This window comes from Saccostrea cucullata, unplaced genomic scaffold, assembly GCF_032062105.1.
Source record: "Saccostrea cucullata isolate Sc308-1 unplaced genomic scaffold, CSIRO_AGI_Scuc_v1 ctg1015, whole genome shotgun sequence".
Classification (NCBI taxonomy): domain Eukaryota; kingdom Metazoa; phylum Mollusca; class Bivalvia; order Ostreida; family Ostreidae; genus Saccostrea; species Saccostrea cuccullata.
Genome location: NW_026924329.1, coordinates 165809 through 184145, shown reverse-complemented (window position 1 = coordinate 184145; position 18337 = coordinate 165809). Strand labels below are relative to the sequence as shown.

At 33.5% G+C, this 18337-nt stretch overlaps 1 protein-coding gene across 1 annotated transcript in view; it reads left to right on the top strand.

Moving 5' to 3' along the window:
- The window catches only part of LOC134266221 (E3 ubiquitin-protein ligase rnf213-alpha-like), a 57678-nt gene that overhangs the window by 33272 nt on the left and 6069 nt on the right, over window positions 1-18337 (top strand). Inside the window, exons 12-20 of the mRNA XM_062748452.1 lie at window positions 67-176; window positions 1297-1450; window positions 3807-3978; window positions 4126-4232; window positions 6624-6681; window positions 6803-6993; window positions 8222-8360; window positions 9294-9422; window positions 9703-9895. Of these exons, the coding sequence (XP_062604436.1) occupies window positions 67-176; window positions 1297-1450; window positions 3807-3978; window positions 4126-4232; window positions 6624-6681; window positions 6803-6993; window positions 8222-8360; window positions 9294-9422; window positions 9703-9895 (1253 nt within the window). The remainder of the gene's footprint in view (window positions 1-66; window positions 177-1296; window positions 1451-3806; window positions 3979-4125; window positions 4233-6623; window positions 6682-6802; window positions 6994-8221; window positions 8361-9293; window positions 9423-9702; window positions 9896-18337) is intronic.

Genomic DNA, 18337 nt, shown 5'->3' with positions numbered 1-18337 from the left:
TATATATATATATATATATATATATATATATCAGCGATATGTTACATAACCTGTTTTTCTTCCTAGTGTGGAAATCCAGTTTTTGGTCAGACAACTTGTCCCGAATGTGGTGCAAAGATTGGAGGGAAAGCCTACAACGAATTGGAAGAAGGCAATGTAAAAATTGATGTACAAGAGTAAGTATATTTATTTTAAAAAATAATAAAAATTCTATTCAAAAGGTTAAATTTGTTAAAAGATGCCTTTTATCAAGCAAATATCGCACATGTATTTGTTATTTGATTCGTGCGAACTGCAAAGCTTAAATGGATTTCTTTGCAATCCAAATACATCTAATTTGGCCTATTTTTTTTCAAAAACAAACTTTTAATATATTACTCTTCGATTAATCGTTGCACTGATAATTATGTATCTCAATGTAGTCTTTTTGCATGATGAATTGTATAATATTCAGACTAAAACTGTATTTGTGGTAGCTTTTTGAAAGTATTTCACAGAAATTACTATTTTTGGTACAGTAACCATGGCAACACCATTCATTGAAATCAAACAACGGTATACAGAATTATGTATCTTTGTGTTTGTGTGCCAAGTTATATTGATTTTAAACTAAAACTCTAAGAGGAGTAGCATTTTAAATGTATTTTAAAGAAATTTTACTCATATGGAGACGCAATTTAAACCAGAACTCTCTGTCGAGACTTTAGCTCTACTGGTTTGTACTTATAACAAAAGATGTGAAAAGAAGCCATTGCCATCAGACCAAAACTGAAGAAGTAGCGTTTTAAAGGAATTTCACAAACATTTCTGTTTTTAGTAACCATGGCAAGATCGTTCATCGAAATCAAAACCCGATAAATAGAATTATATATCTTAGTGTAGTCTATTTGTGTGCCAAGTTATATTGAAATAAAACCAAAACTGTAGGAAGAGTAACAATTTGAAAGAATTTCACAGAAATTTCTATTTTTTAGTGACCACAGCAACATCGTTCATCGAAATCAAAACCCGATACACAGAATTATATATCTTAGTGTTGTCTACTTGTGTGCCAAGTTATATTGTAATCAGACCAGAATTGTAGGAGGAGGAGAATTTTGAAAAAAATTGTTTACAGACGGACAGGCAGACAGACAGACGGACGGACGACGGACGCATTATTATCGCAAAAGTTCTTCTGGTCTCTGACCAGTAGAGCTAAAAATTCGCTATCAACGTACAAGCAACAATAAGGTTATAATCATTCATTCATCATTCAAGCTTTTCCTCTCGATAATTTACCAAATCAATTTTCAGATTTGACGAACAATATATGGGACATATTTTTGGACGAGCTGAATCAAGAGAAGATGTACCTACAGCTCAGCGTGAGCTATCGTCTGTGAACTGTTCTATTCTTCGATTTATTTTGCATTCATCTCTCTACATAGCATCAAGTCATACTCCAGAGGTAAAAAAAATATGGACATCAAGAAGATGCTTGAGTTTCTGATTGACAATATCTATGTGGTTTTTGGAGACCAGGTATTCCAACAATCTATTGGAATTCCCATGGGTACAAATTGCGCTCCGTTATTAGCTTATTTTTATATTCATATGAAGCAGAATTTATGCAAAATCTTATGCGTGAAAAAGAAGAAAACACTTGCTGTGGCCTTCAACTCGACATTTAGATATATCGACGACGTATTGTCAATTAATAATGATAATTTCCATTCCTACGTCGATACGATATATCCTGGTGAACTTGAGATAAAAGATACCCCAGAATCCGACACTTCTGCTTCATACTTGGATATTTTACTTGAAAAAGACACTAATGGTAATCTAACAACCAAGCTATGTGATAAACGTGATGACTTTAACTTTTCTATCGTCAACTTCCCTTACTTATGCAGCAATATACCTTCATCACCTGCATACGGAGTATATATATCTCAGTTGATTCGATACGCAAGAGCGTGCTCTACGTATGAACAATTTCCTAAACGAGGTATATTATTGACAAGCAAGTTGATGAAACAAGAATATCAACAGTCTCGTTTAAAGTCATCATTTCGTAAATTCTATGGTCGATACAATGACCTTGTCAGCAAATACAATTTATCATTGAGTCAAATGCTGACTGACGTTTTTCATACCAATTGTTAGTCCATTATTTATACACTAAATTGACGACGGATTTTTTCCGTTATTTCCTGATCATGGCAACGAGCACACGGCGGGTGTGACCGGTCGGCAGGGGATGCTCACTCCTCCATGGCACCTGATCCCACCTCTGATGTTTCGGAGGTCCGTGTTGCTCTGCTCTTATTTTGTATATTGTTTAATGGACGTTGAGATTGAATACTGTTCGTTATCTCCATATCCTTCATGGAAAAGTATTTTCATATTTAAGTTGTATCCAAAATATTTCTAAACTGATAATTGCAAGATTATTGATTGTTTTAATTATATAATATACCATTTACTTAGAAAGTTTCCAGCAAGAATTATGTTTTCTAAAAATTTTACCAGTAAAGGCCAGACGATACGTACCTAAATAAAACATAATTTTTTCTTGCAATTGAATTATTGAGGCACCTCATCAGTTATTTGTATAATAAAACATATGGAGATCAAAATCAGTATTCAAGATCAAAAATTCATAATACAAAAAAGGAGCAGAGCTAACACGGACTTCCAAACCATTAGCGATGGGACCTGGTGCCAGGAAGGAGGGCACATCCCCTGCCGACCGGTCACACCCGCCGTGTGCTCATGGTCATGATCGGTAATCACTAACAAATCCGTCGTAAATTCAGTGTATAAGATATTCGATGATGGTGAATCTATTTGTATATAATCCTTTTGGAAAGAACTTTTAAAAATTATCAATAAAAAAAAAACCGAATAATACATGTGCATCTTTTACAAAGACAATTAGAAACAGGTTTAGAAATCAAAATGTTATTACATGTACGATTTTAAATATTTTGTATACATATGAAAGATTTACAAAACAGATGTCCGAGAAATAAACCTTAAGATTACAAGGTGCAATACACATGAAAATCAACACATTTTATATTTTTAAAAACCACAGGAATTAAGTTTCCAATAGTATCACAAATTGAAAGCATATTTTTCTTGTATATTGAATTATCAGGTGTATAGACATTCAGAGAGTATACATAGGGTAAAAGCGATTTAAAACCGTATTGACGAGACAGCATGACACATATCATTAAAACAGATTTCATAAAACTTTCCGATAGAATTAATAATTCTTTACTTCTCATAAATATGTAAACCTTCAAAACATTATACGTTTCTTAAGTAAATAATTTTGATTATTTGAAAAAAAAAATTATCCATGGACCATATATACACATTTTGTAACGTTTTAAGGGTACCATGTTACATGCTATTCAAACATAAAACTTATTCTAAACAAAACAAAATGGTTAAAAAATATAGCATGGTTGGCTTTCTATCTTGTGAAAATCGATCAAGGAAGACAAAATAGGACACCCCTAAATAAAAATAGACCGTGAATATGCACATTTTCATACCAAATTTCTCTTTGGACCCCAATAAACGAAATGTCAACATGTTTCCTTACAATTCTTTAAAATTCTTCTGAATCAGATTAAGAGGTAAAAGCATAATAATATGTCGGAAAAGTAATTTTGTTTTTATTCTTGAAATTGCCTTTAACTCAAACCAACATTTATAAACTGAATTTTTCTTTGAAATTTATAGGAAAAGTTCATACGCACAGCAGCACTGTAAAATTAAAGCAAAAAAATATTATAAATTTTCAGGCTGTTAATGCTATCATTAAACCAAGGATAGAAGTAACTGCCGTTCTTCCCTTTATAATGGACCACATCAAAAAAGACTTGACGATAATACAGAAAGCTACTGGAAGTAGCGAAGATGATGTGTACCTTCTGTTGCACAGAATATGTACAAGTTTTACAGAAAAGCATGAAAGTTTGTATACAGATGCAATTCGTATTCGTAAATCTTTCTTTAAAAAAAATGGCTGAAAAGCAATTACGTTCATTTTTTAAAATTTTGCTTTTCAAATGTATTGCATGTACTACACCTGATAAAAGTATGACCCTTTTATTTCAAAAGGCAAAAGCCAACATTTACAGAGTTGTTTAAGTGCTCTGGAAAACAAAAAGGACAGAAGTTGCTGGGAAGGAGAATTTGCTGATGAATTTTTCTCTCCTATTTTGAAGGTAAATTTAATTAAACCGTCAGAAAGTTTCATTACAAGTAAGTTTCAAAGTTTTACGCATTTCACATATCATATTTCACAAAGGAACTAGTTTTAAACCAGGATTAAAACAATCTATGATTAATTTGAAATTATAAGCAATCTAAACCACATCCTAAGAACAGAACATTTCAAAGAAATTTCTATCATTATGGTAATTCTTCGTGTATGTAGATTTCTGTTCCAAATATTTTTTAAAAGATTGATTGATTGTACATTATTAACGTGAATTTTTCACTAATATTGAGACGCCGCCACTTGCCAGTAAAGAGCTGCAAATAATGTCTTATACTCGACACTTAGTGCCATTGAGGAAAGGGGGATCTTTTTCGTGCCAGTACCTACTGCGACACGGGACCTTGGTTTATACGGTCTCATACGAAGGACAGGTCTTCACGTCCCACAGTGGGATTAGAACCTGGGACGAAAGGATCAACTCCTTACTTTGCGACTCTAGGGCAGACGCTCTTACAACTGCGCCACGCGGGGAACTCATTTCTAAAAAATACATATGCAAATACATAGATTACCTTCCTTTTTCACATCCTTAAAAGAGATCAATTCACTTCAAGAAAACGGCTTGCTTCCAAGTATATACATGTACTTTTGAGTCATTGGTTCTTATTTTTATTAAATACCAAGGATTGATATTCACTGAAGTAGGCAAACAAAATGTGGTAATATACGATTTTGAAGTTTCGTACAATATATAAAAGTTCTCATTTCTTTTTTTGTGACATAACATTAATGCCTCATGTTATTTTATCTATTTATATGACAATAGGCCACTGAATGGCGTGATTTAAGTTACTGTAAAATCACATATTTTCAAGGGGTCAAATTTTCGTGATTTGAGGAAAATGTATTGCCTCATGGGGATTTGATTTCGTAGTTGAAGAAATGTTCAGAAGTATGTCCTGGTGGTCATGAATTCTTGGGTCTCTTCATACCATGAGAACAACGACAATTGAACCCCCATGAAAATTATGAATTTCACAGTATGTGTTGCACTTTCAACAAGGCATGTTACAAATTGGGTGTTTCCTAAGGAGTGACAAATGCAAAATCGTTTGCTCGATTCGCTTATTTTGACATTTATTGTTTCTTGTATTAAACCAATATGTATACTGAAAGGAAAATGAAACGCATAATAATCTTTAGAATAAAATTAAAACTTTTATTTCCAATATGTTTCCAGTATTGTTATCAAACATTTTAATTCAACTTTAAACAACAAGTAACCGAGATCTTGTGTGACTTTGACTGATAATTCCTGAGTTATTGAAATTGATATGTCGATTCCCCCAAAATTAAAATAAAAATTCTCATCATCTCCCTTGCGCATCATACTAGTAACAGCCTTGATTTTCTTGTGCATTGAGTTCACCAGAGCATTTATCTTTCTCAAGGATTATCATTAAATCCTTCCGACGATAGTCTTAATGGTTGAGAGTGGCTGTATTATTCCAAAGCTAACAAATCCCCCGCCCAATGAATCCCACGAATTTTCGATTTAGGATGATAGAATGTACAGAATCTAGCTGATTTGGTACACGTGAATTTTTGTAAGGATGTATCGACAAATACTGGCTACATTTTTTCAGCGTGAACATGCTAAAAACAATACGCATACGGCGCGTACGTGCGCGTGTGAGAGTAAAATAGACGTAAAGTTGCCAAGCTTGCGTACCAAATTAGAGCAGAGAGTTTCTGTCAGTATTAGGGTGAAAATATGAGTAGGATTGCCTGCATTAAAAATATCGGTTTCAGTGATAATGACCTGACAATAACCGAGGTAGCATGATGAAAAGCCTCTTGATGTGACGTTGTTACGCGCCAACGTCACCCTCATGGTTGGTTGGGAACTTTTTAAATTACTCTCTAACAACCGAAAAAACTTTTTTTTAAGTTGAAAAGTTAAAAACAAACTGCACAGCAACACGTCGCTGCCTTTTTATTCACCTATGCAACTCAATTACTAGACTTTATGTAACTTCTGTCATCCATAGCATGATTGCAAGAAATTTATACTGACTGTAAATATCGGAAAACGATGTCTATAACTCTAATGCATCTCTTGGCACAACAAAATGTTATCACAAAATTGTCAGCATCAACATGCACGTGTATTTGGCTTTTTATCACTTCCCCTGCGTGACACCATACATTTCATGTTTGAGTAATTTTGTACATCTATTTTAGTGCACATTAACAAAATACACATCTGACCAATTTACATAATTTTCGGTCACAAAGTTAAATATTTTTCGCTATTATGCTATTATGCGTTTCTTTTTCATTTCATTATATAAACTTTATAAACATATCTAATTCCTTCTTCATTCATCTAAAGGATTTAGAGTCAGAATTGAAGACCCTGGGCAAAGAGCTTGTAGAAGACAAACGATTAGGTAATTCTGCAAAAGTTGGTTTATCAGATGACTTTAGAAAAGCATATAGATACATTTTCTTTGTTTCGCTTAAAAATTTAAGAGAGGACAATTAATAAACAACTTCTTCAATTATTTACAGGAGCCGATCCTTTACTTAGTCTTCTTTACGAAACTGAAACAGCCAATGAAGATATCTCGGTACACGAACTACAAAATCATCCAGCTGTTTGGAGATATAGATCACAGATATCTATGGACCATTTGTCCAAAACGTTTATGATGCAAATCCCAGCAAATGAACATGCTGTACTACGTGCATTTTTGGAAGAGGTATGAGTTTCATCAGTAACAAGTGCATTTACTGCATATTCAAACTCAAGGTCATAGATCACAGATATCTATGGACCATTTGTCCAAAACGTTTATGATGCAAATCCCAGCAAATGAACATGCTGTACTACGAGCAATTTTGGAAGAAGTATGAGTTTCATCAGTAACAAGTGCATTTACCGCATATTCAAACTCAAGGTCAAGGTTTTAGAGGCAGAGTCTACAAGGGCCCTATCATTTATGTGACTGATTTCAATTTCACTTGAGTCCTTACAACCACGTATCGACCTACACTTAAGTTCACAATAAGTTTAACTGTCCTAACTGAATTTATTCGACTGTCATTATTTCACAATATTTACATTTGCAAATGCTTTCCTTTATATAACACTACTAAAAGGAATGCGTATCCATAACTGTATAAATACAGGTACGGGGTCAATAGGTCATAGATATACGTATGGATAATCCTTTGACGTAATTTCTCAGTGACGTAAAGGGTCGACGCGCAGTCAGTTGATTACATAGATGCCGTTGGGTTTGAAAAATAATGCATTTCACAATCAGGCAAATTTAAAGTATGAATAAGTCACAGATGTAAATATAAGTTATAAGGTATCATTTTAAAACATCTATTAGGCTATAAATACGGGCTGATACGAGATAAAATTCATCATAAAGCCCTGGAATTTAATCTCATGACCAACCCGTATTTATATCCCGATAGATGTTTTAAAATGATACCTTATTTCTTAAATGGTAAAACATGTTTCTCATATTATAACGTCCTGTTCTACGTAAATTTGATGCAGCAAAACTGTGTGTCATGCGAGATCAGAAAGAGTGGAAGCTGTTTTGTGTCAGTATAACAGAAGGAAGAATATCACATGACATCCATTCATATAATAAAAATTACGAAAATATTCTTCTTATATTATATTTGGTATTATACAGATAGATTAAAGAATTACATTTGTCATCTTCTGATAAATACTTCAATTCTGATGTGAATATTCCAGGTTATGTGAAATGATATTATACACGCACAATTATTAGATCATAAAAATCATAAGACATTGGATCGACAGTGTCTAATATCATTTACGTCTATTTTAAATTGATAATGTAAAGACAAAACTTGTCACTTTGGCCTTCTATTGATATGTGAAAGTTTTAAAGTCAGTTCTTAAAATGTTTTTTTTAACTTTAAAGACTTAATTTGTTTCAGGAACACAATGTTCGAGTAATTCGTCTGATACCAAGCATCTTGAAGCTTCAGAAAGTTCTGATACACAAATTTGCCAGGAAACTAGACAGAAGTGAGGCGTCTGATTTATCGATGCAATTTGTGATTGACTCTTACAGGGGTAATTCTTTTTATGAAGAGTGTTTATACAAAATTTGAATTTGTATGCATGATTGATAAATAATGTATATATTATAGTGTGAAGTCAAAATCTGCATGAGATGAAGAGGGGCAAATCTGTATCAGTCAGTGTGATCGAATACATGACTATTATTTAATTATGTATCTACATGTAAATCAATCTGGTCAAATACTTAACAAAGTGAAATGCATCTTTAGATATAATAGAGATATGTGTTTGATCTTCATTACTTAAGATCCCAGACAATAAGGTTCAACTTTTTTTTCTTTTCGTCTCCATAGATATACTTGTTTGTTGATTATTTTTTTTTAATAAATGCAGTCAGATCCACTACTCAGATGCTAAATCGGACATTGGTTTTGGACCTTATTAACACGTTTTTCTGTTGTCGTTCATGTAAGTCCCATCCAAAAAGGTCTTATCTTGTAAATGAAATTAGAAAAGAATAACCTGTTATCGAGCTCAAATGTTCACGAAAACTATATAAATTTTGAGCAAAGCTAAATATTTTAAATGTAAGATAAGGAGCCACTAAAAAACATGTATTCTTTATTTACCACTCGTACTGCAGATATCCTAGTTTTATCAACTCGTTTGTAAATAGCCTGCCACATTTTTAAAATTGTTCGTAGGTAGAACATGGTCTTGCGTATCGATTCAAATTGGAGATTATAGTGCCTTATGATTAAAGAATCGTTATGATAAAAATGTTTAAGTGCTTAGACTGATGCATCATTTAAATGTTTTTTATGTCTGATATTCATTTACAATCAATTTATAAGACATAAATTATACATTAAAAGTAATGCATATTCCTTATCTACACTTAAGTGCAATATTTGAAATATCTCATATCCGAAGCATACTCATGGGAGGCTCTCTAAGTTCATTAAGACCAAATTTATGATTTAGAAAACGATGTTTCCGAAGAAGACGAAGAAGTCATAGGAGAAACGGAGTCAAAGTGGATGGAGATCGATCAGTTGGTTTCAGATTTTATTGAAGCTTGGCGTTGTATTAGAGGACAGCTAGGAAAATTTCGTACGTTCTTTTAATAATAATTATGTAGAAAATTCTTTTAAAAATCTATCATAGAATATTTTAGATAATATTTAAGATATTATAAATAAGAAACTGATCATCGTTTTCTTAAAATCTAAAATGATTAATAATAATGTTCAAAAAAAAAATGAAATAATAGCAAAAAATAAGTAAATTTATACTGATAATAAACATAAAAAAGTTTATTGAAAGTATCAGCTAAGAATATAGCGAAACAAATGTCTATAATTCAAACACATTTTATCAATATTCATTGCAGGCTTTCAGACCTTGAAAGGGAACAGACAAATTTCAGAGAAATACTATGGAAAGGATTTAGTCAAAGAAGACCCAGTGTCTCTCTTCTTGCCTACTTTTAGAGAGCATGGACTGTGTTCCTATGGATTATTGTACTTTCTGTTGAAAAAACAAAACTCGTTTTTGGAAGAATACTGCAGAAAAAAAGATATAGAGTAAGTAACAGTGAAACAATTAAGTTGTTTAACGCATAAAAACGATCAGATATGAATACTGTTGTTTTTCAAATTCTTTTTTTAGCTGAAAATATACAATTACTTATCAAGTATTTGATGCGCCTTCTTCACTCGAAAATAATTTATATTTGATTTTTCAGGAAAGAAACATTTACTTACAGTTTTCAAATAACGATAACCATTTTCAATAATGTTTGTTAGCCCTCTTCCGACACAGGGTAAAATTAATGAATCGGTAGGTGGGTGTGAATTTTCCCCCCAAAAGCTTTAATATATTTATTTACGGTTTAAGAGGAGTAGAAAGGGAAAACAAATCATGTTCTGGGATGTAGAAAAAATGTTAGTCGAGTCAATTTCATTCAGTCAGTCAAAACAGGGCAACCAAATATTTTAAAAACTAGTATTAATGGCAATATGTCCACATAATATTAATTAAATACAAAGAACAGTTCATTCGTAATTGATTTATTATTTTTATACCTTAACTAAATAATAAATTATCTGTCTTTTAAGCTCTTGAAAAGGGGGGGGGGGGGAGGTAGACTTTCAAGCATCACCATATTCTGAAAAAAATCTTGGGCATTATTAATGTCCCTTACATCTTTTCTTATGTTTTACTCAAAAAACAATATAATGAATTAATAAAACACAATGTTTAAGTTGTAAATTGTTCTGAAATTGGTGAAAAAAAACTAATAATTAATTTTTGTCGGTTTTGTTGGCTATAAACATACCCCCCCCCCCCGTGAAACAAAACTGTTCTGGTATACATTTGTGAAATGAGAGTCCATATTACCCTGAAAAATTATTTTTTTTGTTCTCGTTTCATACGGGGATTGATATTTTCATAATTAGCGTTTTTCATTGATTTCCGAAGTGAAAGAGTTATGCTAAAGTTACAGAGTTATCTCTCTTTGTTTTCCCAAATAAGTTTTATGCCATATGACAAACTGTTATTTATGCCTCCTATGAGAAATATCAGCCTGATAGTGCAGTGAAAAATAACCAAACACAGATATGCAGTTTTGTCGAATATGTCATTTAATTCAATGACATAAAGTAAAATGTATAACAAATCATTAAGGGGGATCACCTAATATGAAACAATACAGTGTACATGTACATAGGGGAAAGGTACAAGTGTGATCCCCATGAGACTGACTAGAAATTTACATGCAGTGAACATATCAGAGTACATGTAAATATGCATAAAATATAACATAAATGAGTAAATCCTTGGAGGCGTCCAAACAATTGCGCCACAAGCCCTCACGCAGTGAGGGGTTGACGTTTTCAACGCACTACCAGACTAACAAAATGGCGCAACAAAATCAAGGATTTTGATTGGGTTACTCTGTCAAGAAAAGCAAAGGTTGCGATTTCGCAGTTAAAGGTTATATGATAATTGCGCTGCGATAAAGGTGCATATATTGCAGACTGCGCAAGGATATGCAGAATTATCCTAAGGTGTAAAATATAATATATTTCTCATGGCGGCATAAATTGAATTATCTGTGATAATATTGTTTTGTTTTATGAAAATCCATATAATATCTATTAAAAAAATCTTAAAAATCAATATGTTAAACAACATACATTCATTTAATCAATCAATCAATCGAATATGTGAACATTAAAAAATTGACTTGGAGGTGGGCGTGTGAGTAATACTGAGTATCGTTCGCAGTTTTTTATCATTGTGTTGCTTATTAAAAAATGCCAATGTTATATACCGAGGTACATGTATACCTTGTCTTTTCTTCTCGGAATATTTATTGATAAGAAGGAGCTTTGCAGATTCAATAACCTCCGAAAAAAGCTTCGATTTCCTTGAGAAATCGATCATTTGAATGAAATTATCATCTTCGAAAACAATTGCATCAAAACGTCTCTATTTATCAAAAGTAGATGTAAAATATACATGGGTTGATCCAAAAGTTCGTGGAATTTCTTTCTAAAATTTTATCGTGATTTGATGAAATTAAGCAACAGGCATATTCATAAAACAGAGACATAATGCAACAATATTGGAAAATTTCGCCACTTTCCAATTACCAATAAGGTCACACGAGCTTTCTGAAAATGGATAGTTGGGAAACCCGGGGGAGACTTCAACGTAACGTCAAGTTAGATATGTCACGTCACGTTATAGAAGATCTCGCCCAAATGTCCAATTATAATACGTAATTCTACAAAATGCTGCCCATTTCTCCATTTTTTTTTCTCAAGAAAAGCCTGGGCATCCTCTTGCACCAACTTATCTTCATTTTTTACTCATATTTCAAAAAAAGCTACCCATCTGTCCATATGATGTTCCAACTTCAGTAGCAATGTCAAGAACAGTGCCACAGCCAACAACGTCCATTAACGCTTTTAATTTGTCTAGGGAGATACGTACGTAAACAGAGACTCTAAAAAGCGACCACCTACTTTATCAATGTCCATGGAAGTTCTATTTTTCTTAAACTTCTTATGCCACTGGAAAACCAGTAACTAGATGCATTTTTCCCAAGCCTATGTCAATGATACACGCGTTTAAGATAGAGTGCTACCGGGATTTTCATAAAACGTGTGACTTGACCGAAATTTTACGTTATCTTAAAACTTAGAGATGAACAATAAACCATCAACTTATAAACTAACTAGTGCTAATTGTAACGGGAACCGTTACAGATGTTCCCCAAACGCTCCCCAACTCCCTTCTCGTGCCATATTCCCTGGAAGTTTCATTAAAGAAGGCAAAATCTATGCATTTAAGACGGCAACAACGTTTTCCCAAAAGTATACCAAGTATTTCAAATTTAAGCAATGCAGGCGTGCGCATGTGATTGCATGAGCGTAATGACGATATCATCTTGTCTACACTATTTTACTCATATGCACGTGCACGCACGTGCATGATGACCATACCTTCTTGTAGGAGTCCATTATGTCTGTCTATGTTCATTATCCCATCCTATTTGGTTGAAAAACAAGGGAGTTATAGCCATTTAAAGTTTAAGCCAATCAGATTGCAGCGCACGTGCATGCGCATGTTTCCATGACAATTATTTTATATCATATTGTAGGACATCTTAAAGTATGCCTATGTTTTAAATTTCAAAGCATTTTGTAAAAAAACAGAAAAGATATTGAGATTTTTGTTTCAGCCAATCAGAGCAAAGCACACGTGCACGCACGTGCATGCATGTGAATGGTGACCATACCATCTTGTAGGAGTCCTTTATGTCTATCTATGTTCTAAATCCCATGCTGTTTGGTTGAAAAGCAAGGGAGTTATAGTCATTTAAAGTTTCAACCAATCAGATTGCAGCGCACGTGCATGCGCGTGATTTCATGAAAAATTTTATATATCATATTGTAGTACATCCTAATACATGTCTATGATATAAGTTTCAAAGCATTTCATCATAAAACAAAAAAGATATTAAGATTTCTGTTTCAGCCAATCAGAGCAAAGCGCACGTGCATGCGCGTGAGTTCATGCAAATTTGACCATGTCATCTTATGTACACAACTTATATATCTTTATATAATGAGTTTCAAAACATTTAATCAAAAAATATAAAAGTTACAACCATATTAAATATATCAGTCAGTTTACTCATTGCACGCGCCCGCACGTGCATGCGAATGCGCGCAAAATGACCTTCGTTCGGCACATCTACACAACATGCCTACTAACCCTAAAAAGGTTTTAACTTAGTTTGGTGAACAGTTTCTGAGAACACTTCCGGACAAAAAAGTACCGGAGAAGAAATAAGAAGAAAAAAGAATAATAATAATAATAATAATAATAATAATAATAAGAAACAGAGTAAAAACAATATGTTCCCCAACTTCGTTTGGGGAACATAATAATAAGAAACAGAGTAAAAACAATATGTTCCCAAACTTCGTTTGGGGAACATAATAAGGCAGCAAAATTCAAATTCTCATTTCTCTACTAAGATTTTTACATCGGGCTCGGAGTTGGTTTTCTTCAGAAAGACAGGACTGGGTTCAAGGCGACTAGGGGTACCACACCGGTAATTGACCAATCAAAATGAACTTAGTCAATTGTAGGTCCATACATTAAGCCGATTTTCCTTTCTTTTTAGAGTTTTTTTAATTTCCTTCCAGGCCAGTTTGACAACTCTGGTACCTGTGCCTAGGAAATTTTATCTACTCTATAAATAAATAAAGTTTTTTGACAGGAACTATTTCTCCAGGGCATAGGAGGCTACTTCCTGGGGTGCTTTTGTGATGTTTATAAAGACATGGAAAACACGTGGATTTGAGGGTAGCCCTGTTTGCATATGCAAATAAATCAGAAAATGTCGTGTACGTACCCTGGTTTTTTGGTGTCAGCTAATGTGACAGGTATTGTTTAACACCCCCTTATCAATATTTTTTCATGAATTCAAACACGTGAGGTTTTACTGGAAAGAAACGTGTATTGCTTTTTAATATACCGAAACTCGCTATTTCTGGGGATTGTGTAATTCTAAAAAAAATTCAGATAAATTTCAATGGTGAAATAAAAGAAGAATGCTTGGTATTAAAATATTAATTCATATCAGTAGAATTGAATGCTATCAACGACATCTGGAGAAATAGGCTTTAAAAGGTTTATATCATATCTTTGTTCGTCTGCACTTAAATTTCAAACACGACAGAATTTGTAATTTTTGCCGTAAAAATTCATAATTTCTATATACTTTAGAGACTTACCGTAAAACTTTCAGGAAACTTTCTATGAAGTCTTTTCTGCACCTTAAGTGAAATTTTATGTCGATCCCAGGTGTTGATCGAGTTTCAGAGAAATTTTCTACGTTGTTATTGATTTTTTTTTTTTTTTTAAGGAGAAGGGGGGGGGGGGTTTGACTTTTTTATTCTAAGCATTTGTTAAAGTGAGTTTGTAAATACATCTACGAACTTGAGCTGGATTGTGACCTTTGGGTCAAGGGGTCAAAGGTCAAGGTCAAAGGTCAAGGTCATCAAAGCATTTCATAAAGAAATATAAAAGTAACGGCCATATCAAGTATACAAGTCATTTGATCATTGCACGCGCGCGAAGGTGCAATGCATGAAAGCTATATCATCGTGACTACACTTTTAATGTGTTTCTATTCTTTGAATTTTGAAACGTTTCATAAAAAAAATTACGACTATATCAAGTAAATCGGTCATTTAACGCATTGCGCGCGCACACGTGCATGCAAGTCCTTGCATTCAAGTTTGATAGTAGCATAATGTAAGAATCCGTCATTATATCTATTCATATTCTAAATTTCATCCTGTTTTGTTGAGAATCAAAAAAGTTATAGGCATTTAAAGTTTAAGCCAATCAGATCGCAGCACACGTGCATGGGCGTGGTTTCTTGAAAACTTTTATATATCATAGTTTAGGACGTATTAAGGTATGATTATGTTTTAAAATTCAAAGTATTTTGTCAAAAAACAAGTAAGATATTGAGATTTTTGTTTCAGCTAATCAGAGCAAAGCGCACGTGCATGCGCGTGCATGCATGTGCATGATGACCGTAACTTCTTATAGGAGTCTATTGTGTCTGTCTATGTTCTAAATCTTATCGTGGTTGGTTGAAAAACAAGGGAGTTACAGCCATTTGAAGTTTAAGCCAATCAGATTGCAGCGCACGTGCATGCGCATGCTTTCATGACAAATGTTATACATCATGTTGTAGGACATCTTAAAGTATGCTTATATTTTAAATTTCATACCATTTCGTCAAACAACGGAAAAGATATTGAGATTTTTGTTTCAGCCAATCAGAGCGAAGCGCACGTAAATGCGCGTGAGTTCTTGCTAATTTGACAGTGTCACATTATCTACACTATTAATATATCCTTATATAATGAGTTTCAAAGCATTTCATCGGAAAATGTTAAAGTTATGGCTATATTAAATATATTAGTCATTTCAGTCATTTCACGCGCCCGCACGTGCAGGCGTATGCGCGCAAAATGACCTTCGTTCCGCACACCTACACAACACACCTATTAACCCTAAAAAGGTTTTAGCTCAGTTGGGTGAACAGTTTCTGAGAACACTCGCGGACAAAAAAGTACCGGAGAAGAAATAAGAAGAAAAAAGAATAATAATAATAATAATAACTAGATACGATCTCGTTGTGAACAACGAGTGGGTCTTCCGTTCGATTCTTGTTGAGATGAGATAAGATTTGGAATGAGATTTTCACTCTAAAGTAATGATTTTCCATAATCTGTAAAAAGACATTGAACAATAAAGACTCATAAAATCGACTTTTGGCCCCTCACGGCCCCTAATATTAGGGATCAGTCCTTTTTTCTTCAAAACATTTTAAAGCTCTTAGGATTATGAACACTTTTTTGTTCAACAACTATTCAGAGATTCTTTTTCGTTTTCGAGTTATTCGCAAAAGAAATATCTAGGGGCCAACCCTTCAACTCCCTAATGGGGACGTTTAGCGAAAAATGAAAGGTTGCATATTGTTCAGAACATGATTTTGAACATCTATTGTTCAATATTACTTATCAAAATATTTTTCATTCTCGAGATATAAAGCGTCAAAGATTTAGCGTTCTGGCCCCTTGTGGCCCTAATTAGGTACATGTACCATATAACCTGAAAATCATAATGTATAGCTGTAGATGGCTGAGATAAATTTTTTTGCTTCAGTAATGTATTACAAAATATAAACTGCTAAAGAGTTATCGATTGAAGACTTTTGGCCCCTCTTGGCCCCTAATTTGAGTGCCAAGCCCCTTTTTCTTGATTTCATCTTGAAGGTTTTAAGATTTTGAACACTTTTTGTTCAACAACTATTCAGAGATTCTTTTTCGTTTTCGATTAATTTGCAAAAAGAAATATTTAGGGGCCAATCCTTCAACTCCCTAATGGGGACGTTTAGCGAAAAATGAAAGGTTGCATATTGTTCAGAACATGATTTTGAACATCTTCTGTTCAATATTACTTATCAAAATATTTCTCATTCTCGAAATATGAAGCGTCAAAGATTTAGCGTTCTGGCCCCTTGTGACCCCTAATTAGGTACCATACAACCTGAAAATCATAATGTATAGTTGTATATGGCTGAGATAAACATTTTTGCTTCAGTAATGTATTACAAAATATAAACTGCTAAAGAGTTATCGATTGAAGACTTTTGGCCCCTCTTGGCCCCTAATTTGAGTGCCCAGCCCCTTTTTCTTGATTTCATCTTGAAGGTTTTAAGATTTTGAACACTTTTTGTTCAACAACTATTCAGAGATTCTTTTTCGTTTTCGAGTTATTTGCAAAAGAAATATTTAGGGGCCAACCCTTCAACTCCCTAATGGGAACGTTTAGCGAAAAAATGAAAGGTTGAATATTGTTCAGAACATGATTTTGAACATCTTTTGTTCAATATTACTTATCAAAATATTTCTCATTCTCGAGATATAAAGCGTCAAAGATTTAGCGTTCTGGCCCCTTGTGGCCCCTAATTAGGTACCATACGACCTGAAAATCATAATGTATAGTTGTAGATAGCTGAGATAAACATCTTTGCTTCAGTAATGTATTACAAAATATTAACTGCTAAAGAGTTATCGATTGAAGACCTTTGGCCCCTCCTGGCCCCTAATTTGAGTGCCCAGCCCCTTTTTCTTGATTCCATCTTAAAGCTTTAAGGATTTTGAACACTTTTTGTTCAACAACTATTCAGAGATTCTTTTTCGTTTTCGAGTTATTTGCAAAAGAAATATTTAGGGGCCAACCCTTCAACTCCCTAATGGGGATGTTAAGCGAAAAATGAAAGGTTGCATATTGTTTAGAACATGATTATGAACATCTTTTGTTCAATATAACTTATCAAAATATTTCTCATTCTCGAGATATAAAGCGTCAAAGATTTAGCGTTCTAGCCCCTTGTGGCCCCTAATTATGTACCATACGACCTGAAAATCATAATGTATAGTTGTAGATAGCTGAGATAAACATCTTTGCTTCAGTAATGTATTACAAAATATTAACTGCTAAAGAGTTATCGATTGAAGACTTTTGGCCCCTCTTGGCCCCTAATTTGAGCGCCCAGCCCCTTTTTCTTGATTTCATCTTGAAGGTTTTAGGATTTTGAACACTTTTTGTTCAACAACTATTCAGAGATTCTTTTTCGTTTTCGATTAATTTGCAAAAGAAATATTTAGGGGCCAACCCTTCAACTCCCTAATGGGGACGTTTAGCGAAAAATGAAAGGTTGCATATTGTTCAGAACATAATTTTGAACATCTTTTGTTCAATATTACTTATCAAAATATTTCTCATTCTCGAGATATAAAGCGTCAAAGATTTAGCGTTCTGGCCCCCTGTGGCCCCTAATTATGTACCATACGACATGAAAATTATAATGTATAGTTGTAGATGGCTGAGATAAACATCTTTGCTTCAGCAACGTA